General features: G+C 42.4%; 1 protein-coding gene across 2 annotated transcripts; it reads left to right on the plus strand.

Moving 5' to 3' along the window:
• Positions 1-327: 327 nt before the first annotated feature.
• On the plus strand, positions 328-15,010 carry tbxa2r (thromboxane A2 receptor). Of its 2 annotated transcripts, XM_078285726.1 has the most exons (4): positions 328-552; positions 6,910-7,806; positions 10,409-10,542; positions 12,244-12,537. In XM_078285726.1, the coding sequence occupies exons 2-4, from the start codon at positions 7,006-7,008 to the stop codon at positions 12,419-12,421; spliced, it is 1,113 nt and encodes a 370-aa protein (XP_078141852.1). In that variant the 5' UTR covers positions 328-552; positions 6,910-7,005; the 3' UTR covers positions 12,422-12,537. The 2 variants fall into 2 exon arrangements, with proteins under 2 accessions (XP_078141852.1, XP_071771838.2); XM_071915737.2 differs by lacking the exon at positions 10,409-10,542 and having other exon boundaries at positions 12,244-15,010.
• Positions 15,011-15,275: the final 265 nt, after the last annotated feature.

Below are 15,275 nucleotides of genomic sequence, written 5' to 3' on the forward strand. Positions count from 1 at the left end.
ATCTGCCCCTGTAGCTGTGACTGAACTGCAACAGCACTATCCGGTTTCTCTCCCACAACAATACGTTTTTAAAATGGCCTTTTTTTCATTGTTCATGACTTTTTTTCCTGTGCTTATTGTGGTCTCACTGACTGGATCCCTTCCCAGAAGACTGTTGTGTGTCTCCCTTGACCTCGGAGCCCTTCCCCTCCGCCTTCCGGGGAGGGATGGAGAGAGAGGGAGAGAGAGGGGGAGAGAGAGAGAGGGGAAACCGGGCCGCAGAGGGAGCGATGAGGCTCTGAGCCGCCGGAGTCCAGGACCGAGGGAGAAGAGAGGAGAAGGGACACGACTGCGGGCTTGATTCAGGACTTTATCTCCATCCAGCCCTCTCACACTGGACCTGTCTACCTGCCTCCACGCAGACATGCCCCCCCACCTGTTACTCTGATTGTTATTTTTTAATATTATTATAACTATTACAAGAGCAGGGAGATGGGTCGGACGGAGGAGCGCACACTTGCCAGCCGAGAGACTCAACTTTCGTGAACCGTCAGTGGAGGCGCTCCTGTGATGGTAAGCCATGCCTTCATAGCTCCATAAACTTCATAAACTTCACGTGTAGGTGCTGCGGTAACTTAATATTAACAGCAAGCTCGTGAATTTATTAAAAGGATAGGCCTATCTGATTTAGGCATTCACATCTCGATTTTCATGACACTTTGGAGGAAAATGAAATCATCACCTGAAGTTCAGAAGAGCGAAAAATCCCTATAATATTCTTATAATATTACTATAGGGACTGATAGTAAGTAATGGGTTTATAGTAACAGTATCGAACTTCATAGTAGTTTTATCTTCTATGGTGTCACTATTGCTGTAGTACTCCCATTGGGACTTTTGATGTGATATTTTTACAGTAGCCTAGTCTTCTAAAATGTATTATAGGATTATTATAGGAGTCTTATTCGCTAGGATAGTCGGTAAAAGTAACATCATTTTGTCAGATCTAAGTCACTTTCTCTTTCTATCCTTAAAGTACCATCTTTTACTCTCATCTTGCTGCTATCAATCATTTTCCAAGAGTAGTTTACAAGTAATTTACAAGTTCTTTTACCATCTTGTGTCAAAGGAAACCAACACACTCCTCTGTTCACATCATCTGTCAGAAGTCATATAACTGTCAGTGAAGTGACTGTGCACCTGTTCCTTTACATCAGTATTCATGACAGTTTTCTGCTGCCCAGACCAAGACACACACACTGCACCATTTAGAGGATGATGAAGAGACTATCAACTCTCTCTATTGATGAAATGTGGACATAAATAATAGTAATTAGACACTGGGGATTACTGTAATGACGGATTTATTTATTTTACCATTTTAAAGAAGGCAAATCATTAAAGCTGATCAATCCACATTTCAGCCGCTGGTCTTGCAGAAGTGAAGAACAACTTTGTACCAACTTTTCTGCAACAGGCATGAGATTTATTTGAACTGATAATAGGGAACAGACCCAGCAGTCCTGCTCCTGCCATGGTTCCACTGAAGTGTTTTTATTATTTAATATTCGCACACAGATTTCATAAATGCTGCATGGTTCCAAGTGGTTCATATTTTTTATTTTAACCTATGAAGTACATGTTGTCCTGTAGAGCAAGGCACTATCACCGGCCAGGGTTAGGGGTTTGATTCCCACTGAGGCTGCCCATGTTAAAAAACTAAAAGAAAAAAATTTTTAAAAAAAGGTTGAAGCACTCAAAAATGTAAGGTAATTTAAGGTGCTTTAGATCAAAGTGTCAAATAAACTTTGTTAAATGATATTCAAATCATTTGTGAGGAAAATCTATCATGAATCCCGAATGTAATTCTAATTTACAGTTTGTAATAACTGTAAAAACAAATTATTTAAAGCATGGAGAGTAGTTTTAAGAACTTTTTTACACCAGTTTGATTGATATTCTGGGGCTTTTCTTGCAAAAAAATTAATGTTGAAAAAAAACGCAGTATATGGGACATCTGTTCTTTATTGTTTGAATTTCTAATCTTTCAAACCAGTCAGCAGTCATTAACAGTGTTTACTTCACCGTTAGCACAGTTCATAAACAGAATCCCATTCGCTTTAATCATCAAGTAGAATAAATGTAAAGGAATTTCGCTTGGTTTTGCCTGACATTAGTAGTACAGGAACATATTGACAACCTACAGGCACACACACACATACATACATTCACACACACACACACACACACACAGAAATCCAGGCCCCATTCCTTGGAGTTGCACTTGTGGCTCTTCTTGTTTTTATTATCCTCTGCTTTGTTTATGGCCTGTTTTCATCTGTATTTGTGTCTTTTGCCTCTAGAAGCAATGTGTGACAAATCTGTTTGTTTAAAGCGCTTTATAAATAAATCTGACTAATAGAGTTTCACAATACCAACTGACACACATGCTGGTACATGGACAACAGGGTGCAGATATTATGTGGACAGCACACTATAACCAGGGGCTCCCAAACTTTTCACATCAAGAAATCCTAAAATACTGTAGATAGGTTTTAATCCATGGAGCCCCGTTTGAAAAGACTGAGTCCCATGGAATAAAGACAAAAGGAAATGTCTGCACACAGTATATTGCTGTCCCGTGCTTTAATTTCACCCACACCAACTACATTAACGTTTTGCCCAAACAAGGCTTCATCAGGTTGTAAGATATTACATTTGCAACACCCGTCCATCAGGGAGTGTCAGTTTAGAGTAATATCAGTATAATCCTGAATAATATGCAATATCAAAAAAACATGATCACTTTATCAGACAAATCAAAAAACACATAAATATAGGAAAATACAAACTTTGAAATGCATACAACTGTATTTCCACAGGAATCAAATCAATCTATTTGAGAGAAAGGACAACTATCAAAGTCCATATTCATGCAAAAGGGATCTAATGTTTTAAGTTCCTAAATCCAAAATGTCTGGAGAGACTGTGTGGCTGTTCCTCCTCCTCCAGTCCCGTGTATCTCAGTAGACACATTGCGGCCCGCCTGGGTTCAGTGAGTTGCCACTGGGCTGAGCGTGTCCTTGGATCTAATGCCGCTGCGGTGCTCACTGATGCACATTTTGAGCGGCCTTGTAGTCAAACCCACATATGCAAGGGAAACAGGGGCTTTTCCCCGCGGACGGATGATTGAATGTGGTGCATTTGTGCGTATCCGCCGCACTTACACTTCCCATTTGGGATCTCATCCAAAACAGTTCGAGGTAAATCTGTTTGAGCTGCCATGGCTGTGATGTTAGCTGGTCGTTTGAAGATCACTTGTGGAGGAGCTTTAAAAACATTTTTTGAGGTGGGGATCCATCTCTATTATGTGCCAGTGGCTTTTTACGATATTTTTAAGTTCATTCCCCAAAGGAGAGTAGGTGACATCTGATTGGAGATTTTTGTTGTTAGTTATGATTGCGCTAACTTCTCAGAAGTGAAATAATCGTAACATTTTGCCCCTGGAAACCCCTCAAGGACCCCCGGCGGTCACCGGACCTCACTTTGGGAACCTCCGGACCACACATATCACTTTACATGCATTTAACATTCCACATCCTGTGTGCTCTGCTCTTCCTCCACTCCTCACAATTAAGTTCTGTGGTTTCCCATTAGTTTCAATAGGCAACCGTACGGCCGCAGGAGTGAAGCAGTTTGGATTATAACTTATTGATTTTGGATGCTGTCAGGTGCTTGCGGCTAATGGCACACTCACAAGCCGCCATGTCTGTTACCGCTATTCTCTAAGGAAGGAAGAGGCATGATCTGATAACGGTGCGGTTAGCTGTGAGTGGAAAATGCAAAGGTTTCCCACTCCTCCTCTCCATTTCTTTCTCTATAATTTCATGACTGCTGGCATGAAATTATACTCACCGTTGAATATGTTTGAAGTTATTCTCAATTTTAAGCCTCGTATTTACAAAGTAATCACGTGTTTTTTTGTAAACTGTGCATTGAACATCAGGCAACATTTTTTCCCCCACAATGGATATATAGTGTTCAGGTTTTTTCCTGGTGTGAAATGGGTCTTTGGTGGTGCTCCTGTTGTAAGGGACAGATGGTGTTGAATGCTAATTTGCATATTAGCAGCATTTGTTGTACCAATTTCAGAGTGTCCAGCTTCATCAAGTTAAATATTAGACTTTTTAATACCTTTTTAATACCAGTTAGAATGAAAGATAAGGCCAATTTCTCCACTAAATTGAATGGGGAAATAATTAAAAAAAAGAAAACTGTTGTCGATGGATCTACATGAGTGTGCAGATTTCTCAGTAGAAAAACAACACACCAAGAAACCACATTATTAAGACCTCTAAAACTGAATGTAAGAATTAAGTCCTATTCACAGGGGATTTATATCACCTGGGGACGTCCAGTGATTTGTAACTGCAGCGATAACCGGAAAGCATTCAACAAAATGCAGACTTGGGATAATTCATTAATTACATGAGATCCCCACCTAATACTAATCCTGTTCTAAGAGAGCTTTAGGCTGCAAGGACTTTTGAGCCCTTGAATTTAGGTATTCAAAGATTTTTTTAGAACCTGGAGATACCCTGAGTCTGTTTAGTTTTCGTTTTCTGTGACTAAAGCGCACCATCTCTTAGTCGGTTGGCCCTATTGTCCCAAAAGTTAAATCATCCAAATTGGCAGTTTTCCAGTTCATTTCCAACTTCCTGTTTTGTTTTTTTCATATTAGCGCTAGAGGAAATGACTTTGCTGGCTGCCAAAGATTCCCCTATGCAGGAAAACTACTAACCTGACGCGCCAGATGGTTTGTTACACAGAACCATCTAGGAAGTCGTCCTTGGAAACTGTTTGGAAAAGGGCAAGCACTTTCAAAACATACTTGGCAGGTGATTGGATGAACCATCTGTCTATCACCATCTATCACGGGCTAACTTCAACCAATCAGACCGGTCGGGAGAAGAGCGAAAACAGCCTTCAGTGCCGTTCTTTGCTCTTCTTTCAATGAAGAAATACTCTCCAGTTCAGAAATAACTGATGTTATAGCAGCATCTACGCTAGCCTCTATAGGAGCCGCCATTGTTGTGAGCGAACAGTCGCTTCTCGCTGTCGTCACACCTTAACCACGCCCGTAGCTGCCCTCATAGGACGCTGATTGGTCCGAACCACTGTGGTTCGGCCACAAACGCGTAACTTGAAGCCTGGCAAGATGGATTCTCGCGTGATCGTGATCTCGCGAATCCAGCTGCCTCGCAAGGTAAGAAAACTCCTGGTACAGGAATGAAACCCTTCACGTGAACATGACCGGGCTGTGTGCAGTTTACTAACGTCACCTTACATGATTTCTGGGTATTGAATTTCAAAAAGTTACCTCTCGCTGCCATTTGGAACCACTAACGTGAAGTTGGCTAGTGCAGCTTTAATTATACATTTAACTATATTAAAGTCACATCATAAATAGTTATCAACTGATCTGAGTTCACTTCACTATCAGCACAGTTCACAGAACCAGAATCACTTTAATCGTATAGGAATTTGTCTTGGTGACATTGGTTGAATTATGTTTAATACCTCCCATTTACTCTATCCTTCTTTATATTCTGTTCTTCCTTTCTCTATTGTGTTAATATTTGCTGCTGCAATGACCCACTTTCCACCTGGGGCTCATTAAAGTTCCATCTTATCTTGAAAGGCGTTACACCTACGCTGACGAAATGACTACTGGCAGATAATATGTATATATAGTGTTGGAATGAAATTATATATTTTTGGAATGAAACCCCTTCTACTCGTCTTCTACCCCTGCTGTACATTTTGTTTTGATCAATTAGTGCATGGGACCTTGCCACTTTTGGTTAATTTGAATGCAGTGACTTCATTTACTCATAACAGGCGTTCTTCAGAGATAACATCATGGAATTTGCAGATTTCCTGTTTATTTCTTTTAGTTTATTTCAGGATTACATCAGGAGGAATACCCGCACTATAAGCCCTCACACAAACATCTTGTTTTGAGAAAATGTATTTCCTGTATTCAATTTCCATTGCATATATACATCCATATATCCATAACATTTACATCCACTTGGCTTGAGGACAATCATATGCAATTATGGGCTCTGTAATGGTTGTCGTACTTGGTCTTGATTTCCTGTTAATGTCTCTGTCAGTTCTGTTGGCGTAACAGCATTTCCTGTCAAGATATGCCAGCTCTGCTACTCTCTCTCTATTTCTGTCTCTGTGTCTCTCTCTCTCCATCACATGCTGTCACCGTCTGCATGTGTTTAAGTGAGTGCGTACATGTGACTGTTAACATACTGATCATTCTCCATCATAGAACTGCTGTGTCCAAGCTCTATCACTGACTCCAGTCACTTTCTACATGTTCTGTGTGGTCCTGTGTAGCTCGATGGGCAGAGCATGGCCTTAACACTGCTAGGGTTAGGGGTTAAATTCCCATCAGGCCAACCCATGCTAAAAATGCACTCGTTGTTTTCCATTGCGATTTGGATAAAAGCATCCATGTTATGTCTGATTTGTGCGTTTTATTAAACTAGATGCCAATTTTCTTGCTAGTTTGTAATGATGTGCGCTCGTTGACTAAAAGAATTCAAGAAGTACAATTTACTATTTCATCCACAAAAGTAAACAAATTTGATGCACCACATGTGTAAAGCCACATTTGAAGTTTTTATTGAAGCTCCCATAAAATACATGTGACATAAACCAGCTTAACTCCTAACAGATGGACTCTATCCCATGCTCCTTCTCCCCTGGCCACTCGACGTACTGCTTTTTCTATTTTCTCATTTCACTATGTCTTGTATGTTTCTATATATATTGTTTATTTTAAGTGTTCTCTGCCCTGCTACAAGAACAACAACATCTTGAAATTGAACTTGTCTCTTTTTGCTTTTGAAGGTGAAGAGAGAACATAAAGAAAAGGGACAAAAATGAAATTCCTCACAATGGTCTAAGTCTTTCCATCTGAAATCAGCAATCAACCAGCTAGCCACCATGAATGTCTCCGCCTCCCCTCTCGCCAACCAGACCGTCCCGCTCTGCTACTCCATCAACAGCCCCCCGTTCAGGTACAACCACACCATCGCCTCTGCCTACTTCTCGTCCATCTTCAGCACTTTGGGCCTCAGCTCCAACCTCATCGCCTTTGTGGTTCTCCTCAAGTCCTTCCACCGGACGCACAGCCTCTCGCGCTCCTCCTTCCTCATCTTCCTGTGCGGCCTGGTGGTCACCGACTTCATGGGTCTTCTGGTCACAGGCTCCATCGTGGTCTCCTTCCACATTACCCACTTCAACTGGCGCCACCTGGACCCGCACTGCCACTTCTGCAACTTCATGGGCATGTCCATGGTCTTCTACGGCCTGTGCCCTCTGCTGCTCGGCGCCGCCATGGCCGTGGAACGATTTGTGGGCATCAACCGGCCGTTCGTGCGCTCCGCCAACATGCCCAAGAGCAGGGCGGTGTCCATGGTGCTGATGGTGTGGACGTTCGCCGGCTGCGTGGCTCTGCTGCCCCTACTGGGCATGGGGAGCTACCATATCCAGATGCCAGGCTCCTGGTGTTTCCTCAACATCAGCTCTAAGGGCAGCGACCTGGCCTTCTCCCTGCTCTTCTCGCTGGTCGGGCTGCTGTCCATCGCAGTGTCCTTCCTGCTGAACACGGTGAGCGTGGTGACGCTGATCAAGGTGTGCTGCGGACAGGACAGGACGCAGCGTCGCCGCGACTACGAGGTGGAGATGATGGTGCAGCTCATCCTGATCATGGTCATCGCCTCCATCTGCTGGTGCCCCTTATTGGTGAGTTGCCTGCTTTACATATGTATACATGTATATGCATATTCAAGGATTTGCTTCTATAGAGAATGATACAACCACAATGAAAAGCAATTTCCTTTTAAGCTTTATAACTGAGTTTCTGGGATCTAGCTGTAAGTTGCAGTAGGCAACTTCGTACTTTGGCGGCCCCAAGTGGCAGCAAGAGATAACTGTTTGAATTCATGGAAGTTTGAAGGACTTCGTTACCCAGAAATCGAGTAAAGTGATGTTAGTAAACTGCACACTTCTTGGACCTAAATTTCTTCTCCTTAGTGGCTGGTGAGGGTGGAGATGGTGAAGACTTTCAACCATCGTTGGTGAATCCAACTTTCTCTGGACAGAGCACTCGCTTGCTGCTGTTTAGGAGACAGTTTTGTATTTCACCCTTAAGTTTTGATTCCCTATCCCGATTCAGTTTCCCACCAGCAACCATACCCAACATCTGAAATTAATTTGGGCAAATAACCCTAACCATAATCTAACCCTGGAATCTACAGTGTGGATGGGACATTCTTCTCTGTTGCTTCTTTGTGATTTGGGGCTGATTTATGGTGCATTTTTACATTAAAGAATCTTGCCTGATGCAGCTTTAAAGTAGATACAGAGTTTGCCTAATTTATCAGGCTGGTTGTTCTATAGTTTAGGTGCTCCAATCGCATGCTCCAATGCTCGATCTGTAGTGCGCGAAACACGCCCAACTTTGTTTATTTTCAGTGTTTCAACTGATCTGCATTTCTTGTTGTCTTCTGTAAGAATGCAAACCATTCAGTCAGCAAACAAATTGTATTATCTCTGCATGACAATAATGTCTGGTCGATAAAAGCCCTCGATAACATACACCTATCAGTTCTAATTCGCATATGAAAACACATCTACTTTGATCACCTCCTGTCCTCAAAAGAGCCCCTGAGCCAACTGATATAAAATTGCAGAATAAATAGAACGCTGTGTGCCAGCACTGTCCAGGAAGCTCTGCTGGCCCTGTTACAGCCTGTGTGAATGTGTGTCTGTGGTCTGTGTCTGTCTGTGTGTGTGTGTGTGCCTATGTGTGTGTGGTGTGTTGTGATAAGGCCTATGGGAGAATGGGCCATCTCCGGTTGCAGACAGAAGGGGGATATCCGCTCTGGACCACGAGCCTTCTCTTCATCTTCCTCCATCTGTCTGGCTCGCTCTGTCTTTTTCCCTATATGTCTCTTTATGCTGCATAGACTTTGATTCAAGAATATGGAATAAGAGTATACCGCTTGTAAAAAGCTATAAAGCCCTTTGGATATACAGTAAGTGTCCACCATAGTGGCATATGTCTACCCAAACATTACTCTTTTCTTTTCCCCATATGTCTCTTTATGTTGCATAGATTTTGATTCAAAACCATGAAATAATGCAGAGTAAAAAAACATCTTTAAACTCTGTGCCCTCATGCCCACATTGGAGAAAAGTGTCTACTAACTTCACTCATGATAAAGATAATTGATGGGAAGTTCAAAATGGTGGCCCATGTGTTGCTCAGTGGGGAGAGCATGGTACTAACACTGCCAGAGTTAGGGATTAGTCCCACCAGGGCTACCAAAGCTAAAAATACATTCACTCATGATACTGTAAGGCACTTTCAATAACAGTGTCTGCCAAATGGCATATGTGAAATATTTCTTAGCTACTTGGTAGCACCCAACCCTCACTTTTCTCTCTAGCTCTCACTTTTTGCTCTCTCTTTCTCAGCTTCAGTGTTTGTTATCAGCTGCCCCTTCAAATGTTTAAACCAAAATGAGGCGTCACGAGGTTGGTCCTATAAGCTCCCTGTCTCCACTTCCCTTCCCTATGCCTCATTTCTCCTAAGCAATGCAGCCTCCTAACTAGCTGATCTTGCTGGACATGCCCTGGATCAGAGAAGCCCCTTAATGCCCTAGCTGCCCTCGATGTCACATTCAGCTTTACAGCATGGGTGAACGCTATGCCCTTATATGCTGCAAACACTACATGTAGAAGTATATTAACCGTCAAACCCGGATGGTGGCGTAGTGGCAGACTAATCTCACAGGTCAAGATCCACACCGAGAATCAACTCCAGCCATGACTTCCTCTCCTTTCATCCCTCTCTCTCCCACCTCTTTCCTGGTGTCTCTATCGTGGTTGTCATGTGAAAACCCTGTAACTCCAATTTTGGTGATTTTCATGTTTCATGCTCTTCTATGGTTTCAGAAAATTCTACAACCCTTGGTCCTCTGAAACCCTTTCAAAACCAATTGGATAAACTCAAAAATGCACAGGGGTCAAGCTGAAACAAGGCTGCTTTTCTTAGTTCCTGAAAAAGCCTTGGATATACAAGGCTTCCACTGGACAGTGATGCTATAAAGGGGGATGGAGAGCCCAACCTCCATGAAAAAAATTGCTCTCCATTATGTCAAATGGTCATGATGTAATGGTCATTATAAAAGGGTGCAACAGTAGAATAAGCTTAGATTCCTAGATCCCCATTTCAAGCAACACATATTAAGGAATGGTAGGATCCGAGCCATAGCCCCCTGCTTATAGCAATCATTGTTTCTGCAGCCCTGTCTAACCCCGTGTGTGCTGCCCTGCACAGATATTTATTCTGATGAGCGCTGTGACTGCTGAACCTGTAAGACCCGACATTGTTTTGTTCTACATACGAATGGCCACCTGCAATCAGATATTTGACCCCTGGATATACATCATGTGTCAAGAGTCCCGTCTAAGGCGAGTAGAAGCAAAAAAAATTCCAAAACTCCTAACAATAACACAGCGTCCCCACAAGTCACTGCTCACGCCCCTCATGCGTTTGGGCTGTGGCTGGCCGGCTAGCCCAGCCCTCCCCAAACATCTGCCGAGGAAACTCATGGACTCATCTGTGCATCAAAGTCTCCCCGACGCCTTCCAGCTTCCAAACCGCATTACCCATGAGCACCTTATCTGGAGCATGCTTCACGGTGCAGCCAGCGTCTTGATATTGGTGCGGCTGTTTATGCTTCATTCCATTCCCAACCAGCCAATAAACATTTCACTTGTGCAGTTTCAGCCTTTTGTCATTTCTGTCTATTCCCCATGTGCCTGCTTTCATTCCCTTAGACTAACACAGACGGCTTCTCATCAAAACCATGATCACTTCATCTGCAGATATGAGTTTTAGTTATACAAACATTTCTCGGAAGCAGAGCTCCCTGGGGCAGAAATAATATCAGTGATAGATTAAACCAAAGAGCTTCTGCCAGCCCAGTGAAAAAAAACAAAGGTGGTAGGCTAAGAGAGGAGGCAGTTAATATTATGAGCACTCTTGCTACTAACTAAGAAAATCCAATCTAGCAGTTATCAAGGTTAGCTGGTTAGCCTAGCTGACCTTGAAAATTCAAACTAGCCATACTAGCCTATAGCTATCCAGGTAAGCTAGTTAGCTAGCTGCTGAATTTACAATCATGAATGAATGAAAAAAATAAGTCATTTTGTTTCTGTTTTGACCAGAGTTCCTTGTTTGCTATTCAAGTTTGCCAGTTAGCTAACTTGCACTCTAAATCTGTGGTTATTTGGCTCCGCCCATTGAGGTTTAAAGCAACCAATCAGATTATTTCTGCCTCCAGAGCTGCTCTGGAGGCAGAGATAATCTGAGCAGCGCTGCGCTGCCTCTGAGAAATATTTGTCTAACTAAAACTCCAATGTGCACTTCATCTCACCAGTAACACCGACCTTGCATGCAACAGTTTTTTTTTATATATCTAAACAGCAATTCTGCATGTGCCACGTGCCAAAGTGTTTTACTTGTACTGCCTGTATGTAAACCACAGAGTTTGAATTTTGATTAGCTGAATTTGGAAGAAAGACAACGATAAGCCAATTTGTCATTCCTAAAGGAGCTTGTTAGCATGTTTAGCCCCCACAGGAGAGTGCTGGGCTAATGCTAATAAGGCAGAAATAAAGCTATGCTTCACATCACATGTTGCTGCTTAGCTAAGGCAGAGGGAATAATTGTGTTGCGATGGCCGCTGTCTCAGGAGGGCCACAGGAAAATTAGCCTGGCCATGCAGTCCCAGAGTGGGACATAACACAGATGTGTGTGTGTGTGCGTGTGAATATGGAATATTCATCTTGTCATGTTTTCTCTCTCGTTCCTCATCCCTGTTCTCTCCTTTCTACTACTACTACTTTCTACACTTTTCAACTGTAATTTGCTGTTTCTTCCTTACTTTCTCATTATAAATGTCTTACAATTCTTTTAACTACATCTTCTCTTTCTTTCCTTTCGGCAACTGTTTTACTTCACCATCCCTGTCCTGTATCCTCCCTCACTTGTCCCATCCATCCTCCATCACACCTTGCCTCCCTCCTTTCTTCCCTCCCTCTTTCCATCCCTCCTTCCCTCCCTCCATATTCCTTTCTCCCCCTCCATTTCTCCTTCTCCCCCACCAGGTGTTTATTGCACAGACTGTGCTGTCTGGAAGTCGTCTCCAGATCCGCTACCTGCTGTTGTGGCTTCGCTTCGCCACCTGGAACCAGATCCTGGACCCCTGGGTGTACATCCTCTTTCGCCGGGCCGTTCTCAAGCGCATCTACCCCCGCTTCGACTGGTCCCGGGGCTCCATCGTGACCCTGTACCCGTCCTTCAACGACACCATCCGCAGGTTCACCCGGTCTTCTCTTGGGAGCAGCCTGGGCCAGGATGAACCGGGAGGGACGGTGAAGTTGAACGGCGCTCCCCCCTCGCCGCCGCCTCCTTCTCCCTGATTGCTTGGATCTGAGTTGTCGCTCAGTTCAGCAAGCATTCGGTGACATCATTGGAGTTTTTGGGGTTTTTTGGGTTTCTGCTCTCCTGTTCGTGTGTTCATGTTGATTGTGACCAGTATAAGCAGGAGGGCCGCAGCCATAATCTGGAAGGACTGAACCTTGTTATCTTGTTTGGCAGCATATCCGCCATATAGATGTTTCACATGTACAGTATAGGCATTTAGCAAAGGTGCTCTTATTCAGAGCGACTTGTATGAGTGAGCAGGGGTTCAGTGTTAAAAGACTGTTGACGGACACACATTGGGGATCAAACCTGTGATTTTTTTGGTAATAGGACAGTCTGTCTAACCGCTAGGCCACCCTGCTAGCTGAAGGCTGAACAGTTGGCGGGCTGAGATGGATTTAAAACTGTCTAGACAATCACAGAACAGCCCATCTATGCTATTTTGGTTCTAAACATATCATGTAGACGACAGATGGTTCTTCTGTGGGCAGTGGTTCCTGAACAATCCAACTCAGCCAATGAGCTAATATAGTATTAGTCGAGATCATTAACTGCTAAAGAAGGAACTTCAAGCAGTTCTTACCAACAGCATCTGGAGCGGATGGGACACTTTGCAGTGTGAAGCATCGCTGCTGTCATCAGAACTGATCCAGAGCCAGGCGGCTCTCCAAAGTTGGACCAAAGTTGGTTGAAAATGTATGACCGCAGTCGGCTATCGATCTAAAAACAGCAAAGCCTGCGTATGTGTGTGTGTGTGTGTGTGTTTGTGTGGACTGATGATTTGCAGCTGTTCAGCATATAAGTATACCAGATGTCATTACAAAGAGTAACTTTGAGAAAAAGTTGCTGTGGTGTTTGATAGATCACATGTCCTCCACAGGCACGTAGCTTAATGCCCTTTTTTGTCAAGTGCAGTTCAGACAGTTGTTTTAATGTGACATTTCACTCTGGTAGAAACTTTATCACTTTTTTTGCACATGTACTTTATGAGAGTTAATGGTCAGCTGCTAAAATTAGCTGTTCTGGAGTCCCACAGTCACCATCACTCATGCTTTGGATCTTGCCTAAAAAAGACTTCAAACACACAGACAAACACTGCAAAACAGACCCAGGCAGCGTTACTTCATTAAGAACTTTTTTTTTTTTTCCCCTTTTGAAATCATTGCCCTTGAAAAGTTGGGGGAAAATCTTAAATATTGGAGGCAGGAGTGGATCCCCAGAGCACCTAATATTGAAAACTGACTGAGCTTCTACAGAAGTGAAAGTGAAAGTGTTTCTACTAAAATGAAATATTGCTTAAAATATGCCAGAGGCAGGCTTCCGTCACACTTTCCATTTCAAAATGTCATATATTGGTTTTGAAGATTGTGTTCAGAGTTCAATATGATGTATGCAGACAGAGGAATAGCAATATAACAATATGTCAACTAGGCCATATCACTCCATACCTGAAGATTATTCTTCACAATAAAACATACTGTGTGAAATGACAGTGGAGCTATGTGAACAACAACATACCTCCATATTCATCAAGACGTTTTGGGGTTTTCAAGACCTGGAAATGATCAAGTAATTTTTCATACTTTTTCAGACTTTCCAGATCTATGGTTCACTCCTCATGCTTGCTTGTCACATACGGACACAAGCAAGTTTGCCAGAAAAAGTTGAGATTCAAAATATAGAAAGTAAAGTGGATTTCAATGAGGATGTGATCATTTCACCAAATCAACTCATGGATATGGGCATGAACCATGAAAATGCACTGTTTAGATTGTCAGTATTTAAAAAACGTTTGGAGTCTCTGTCACAGGCTTAATTTCAAAGATAAGGACCAAAAGGTGTAAGAACATTATTTATTTGAACTGTAGACCTGTTACACTGCATGAAAGGTCACAATATCTACTTGAAGAGTTTAAAATCCAAAAATGCTATGTCTTTTTTTTTTTAAATCAGTGTCTGAAGTTTGTTATTCAGTATTGCAATATATAGAGGAGTCACTCTGTAAAAGTGTTATCATTTTGTCAACCAAACATTTAAGCTACCTATTATCATTGGCAGTGTTGCACTCGTTACTTAAAAATGGTAATAGATTAGAATAGATTGCTCATTTCAAAAGTAATATTACCATGTATTACTCCCTGGGAGCAGCGATTTGTTACTCATTATGTTACTTTTTTGTTGTACCCCCAAATTGACAATTGCATCCTCTGTCATCTTAAAAAAAAAAGGTTGATTTTTCATTTTGGAACAAATCTCTTCATACTCTCACAGCAGCTGTGCAGTGTCTTACTTCTGTTTTAACTCTTTGTGCAGCATCTTATTCTTGACTAATAGATATTATAAGTTAAGGATCCAATATTATCCAGCAAATATGAAGTGTAAAAGTTGCATGTGTTTTGACAAAAATAGCATGTGATTTTCCATGTCAATAAATGATAATAATAAAAAATGCGGAGAAGAAGAAATCTATTGAAATTGACTTTGTTGGTATGTTTCTGTGAGGCAAACAAGAACCTGGCAGATAGGAATGACTCCAACCATTTTATTTACATTTGAAACATGTGAAATATGCCTTACATTTTCAGGTCTCCATAAAGTGGCGCTGTCATATACATAAAGTGTCAAATCAAAACTTCACTATCACACAAACACTGGTGTAGCTGAGAGCAACGCAGCCCCCGATGGGTCACTCTTCTCACTTTCTTTGGGTCGA

The sequence above is a fragment of the Centroberyx gerrardi genome, chromosome 9 (assembly GCF_048128805.1).
Source record: "Centroberyx gerrardi isolate f3 chromosome 9, fCenGer3.hap1.cur.20231027, whole genome shotgun sequence".
In the NCBI taxonomy this organism is placed as follows: domain Eukaryota; kingdom Metazoa; phylum Chordata; class Actinopteri; order Beryciformes; family Berycidae; genus Centroberyx; species Centroberyx gerrardi.

Excerpts from the sequence above, each read along its gene's own strand:
- tbxa2r (XM_071915737.2), top strand. The coding sequence starts at position 7,006 with ATGAATGTCTCCGCCTCCCCTCTCGCCAACCAGACCGTCCCGCTCTGC. Across the intron at positions 7,807-12,243 it reads TCTGCTGGTGCCCCTTATTG|GTGTTTATTGCACAGACTGT; the intron begins GTGAGTTGCCTG and ends CTCCCCCACCAG.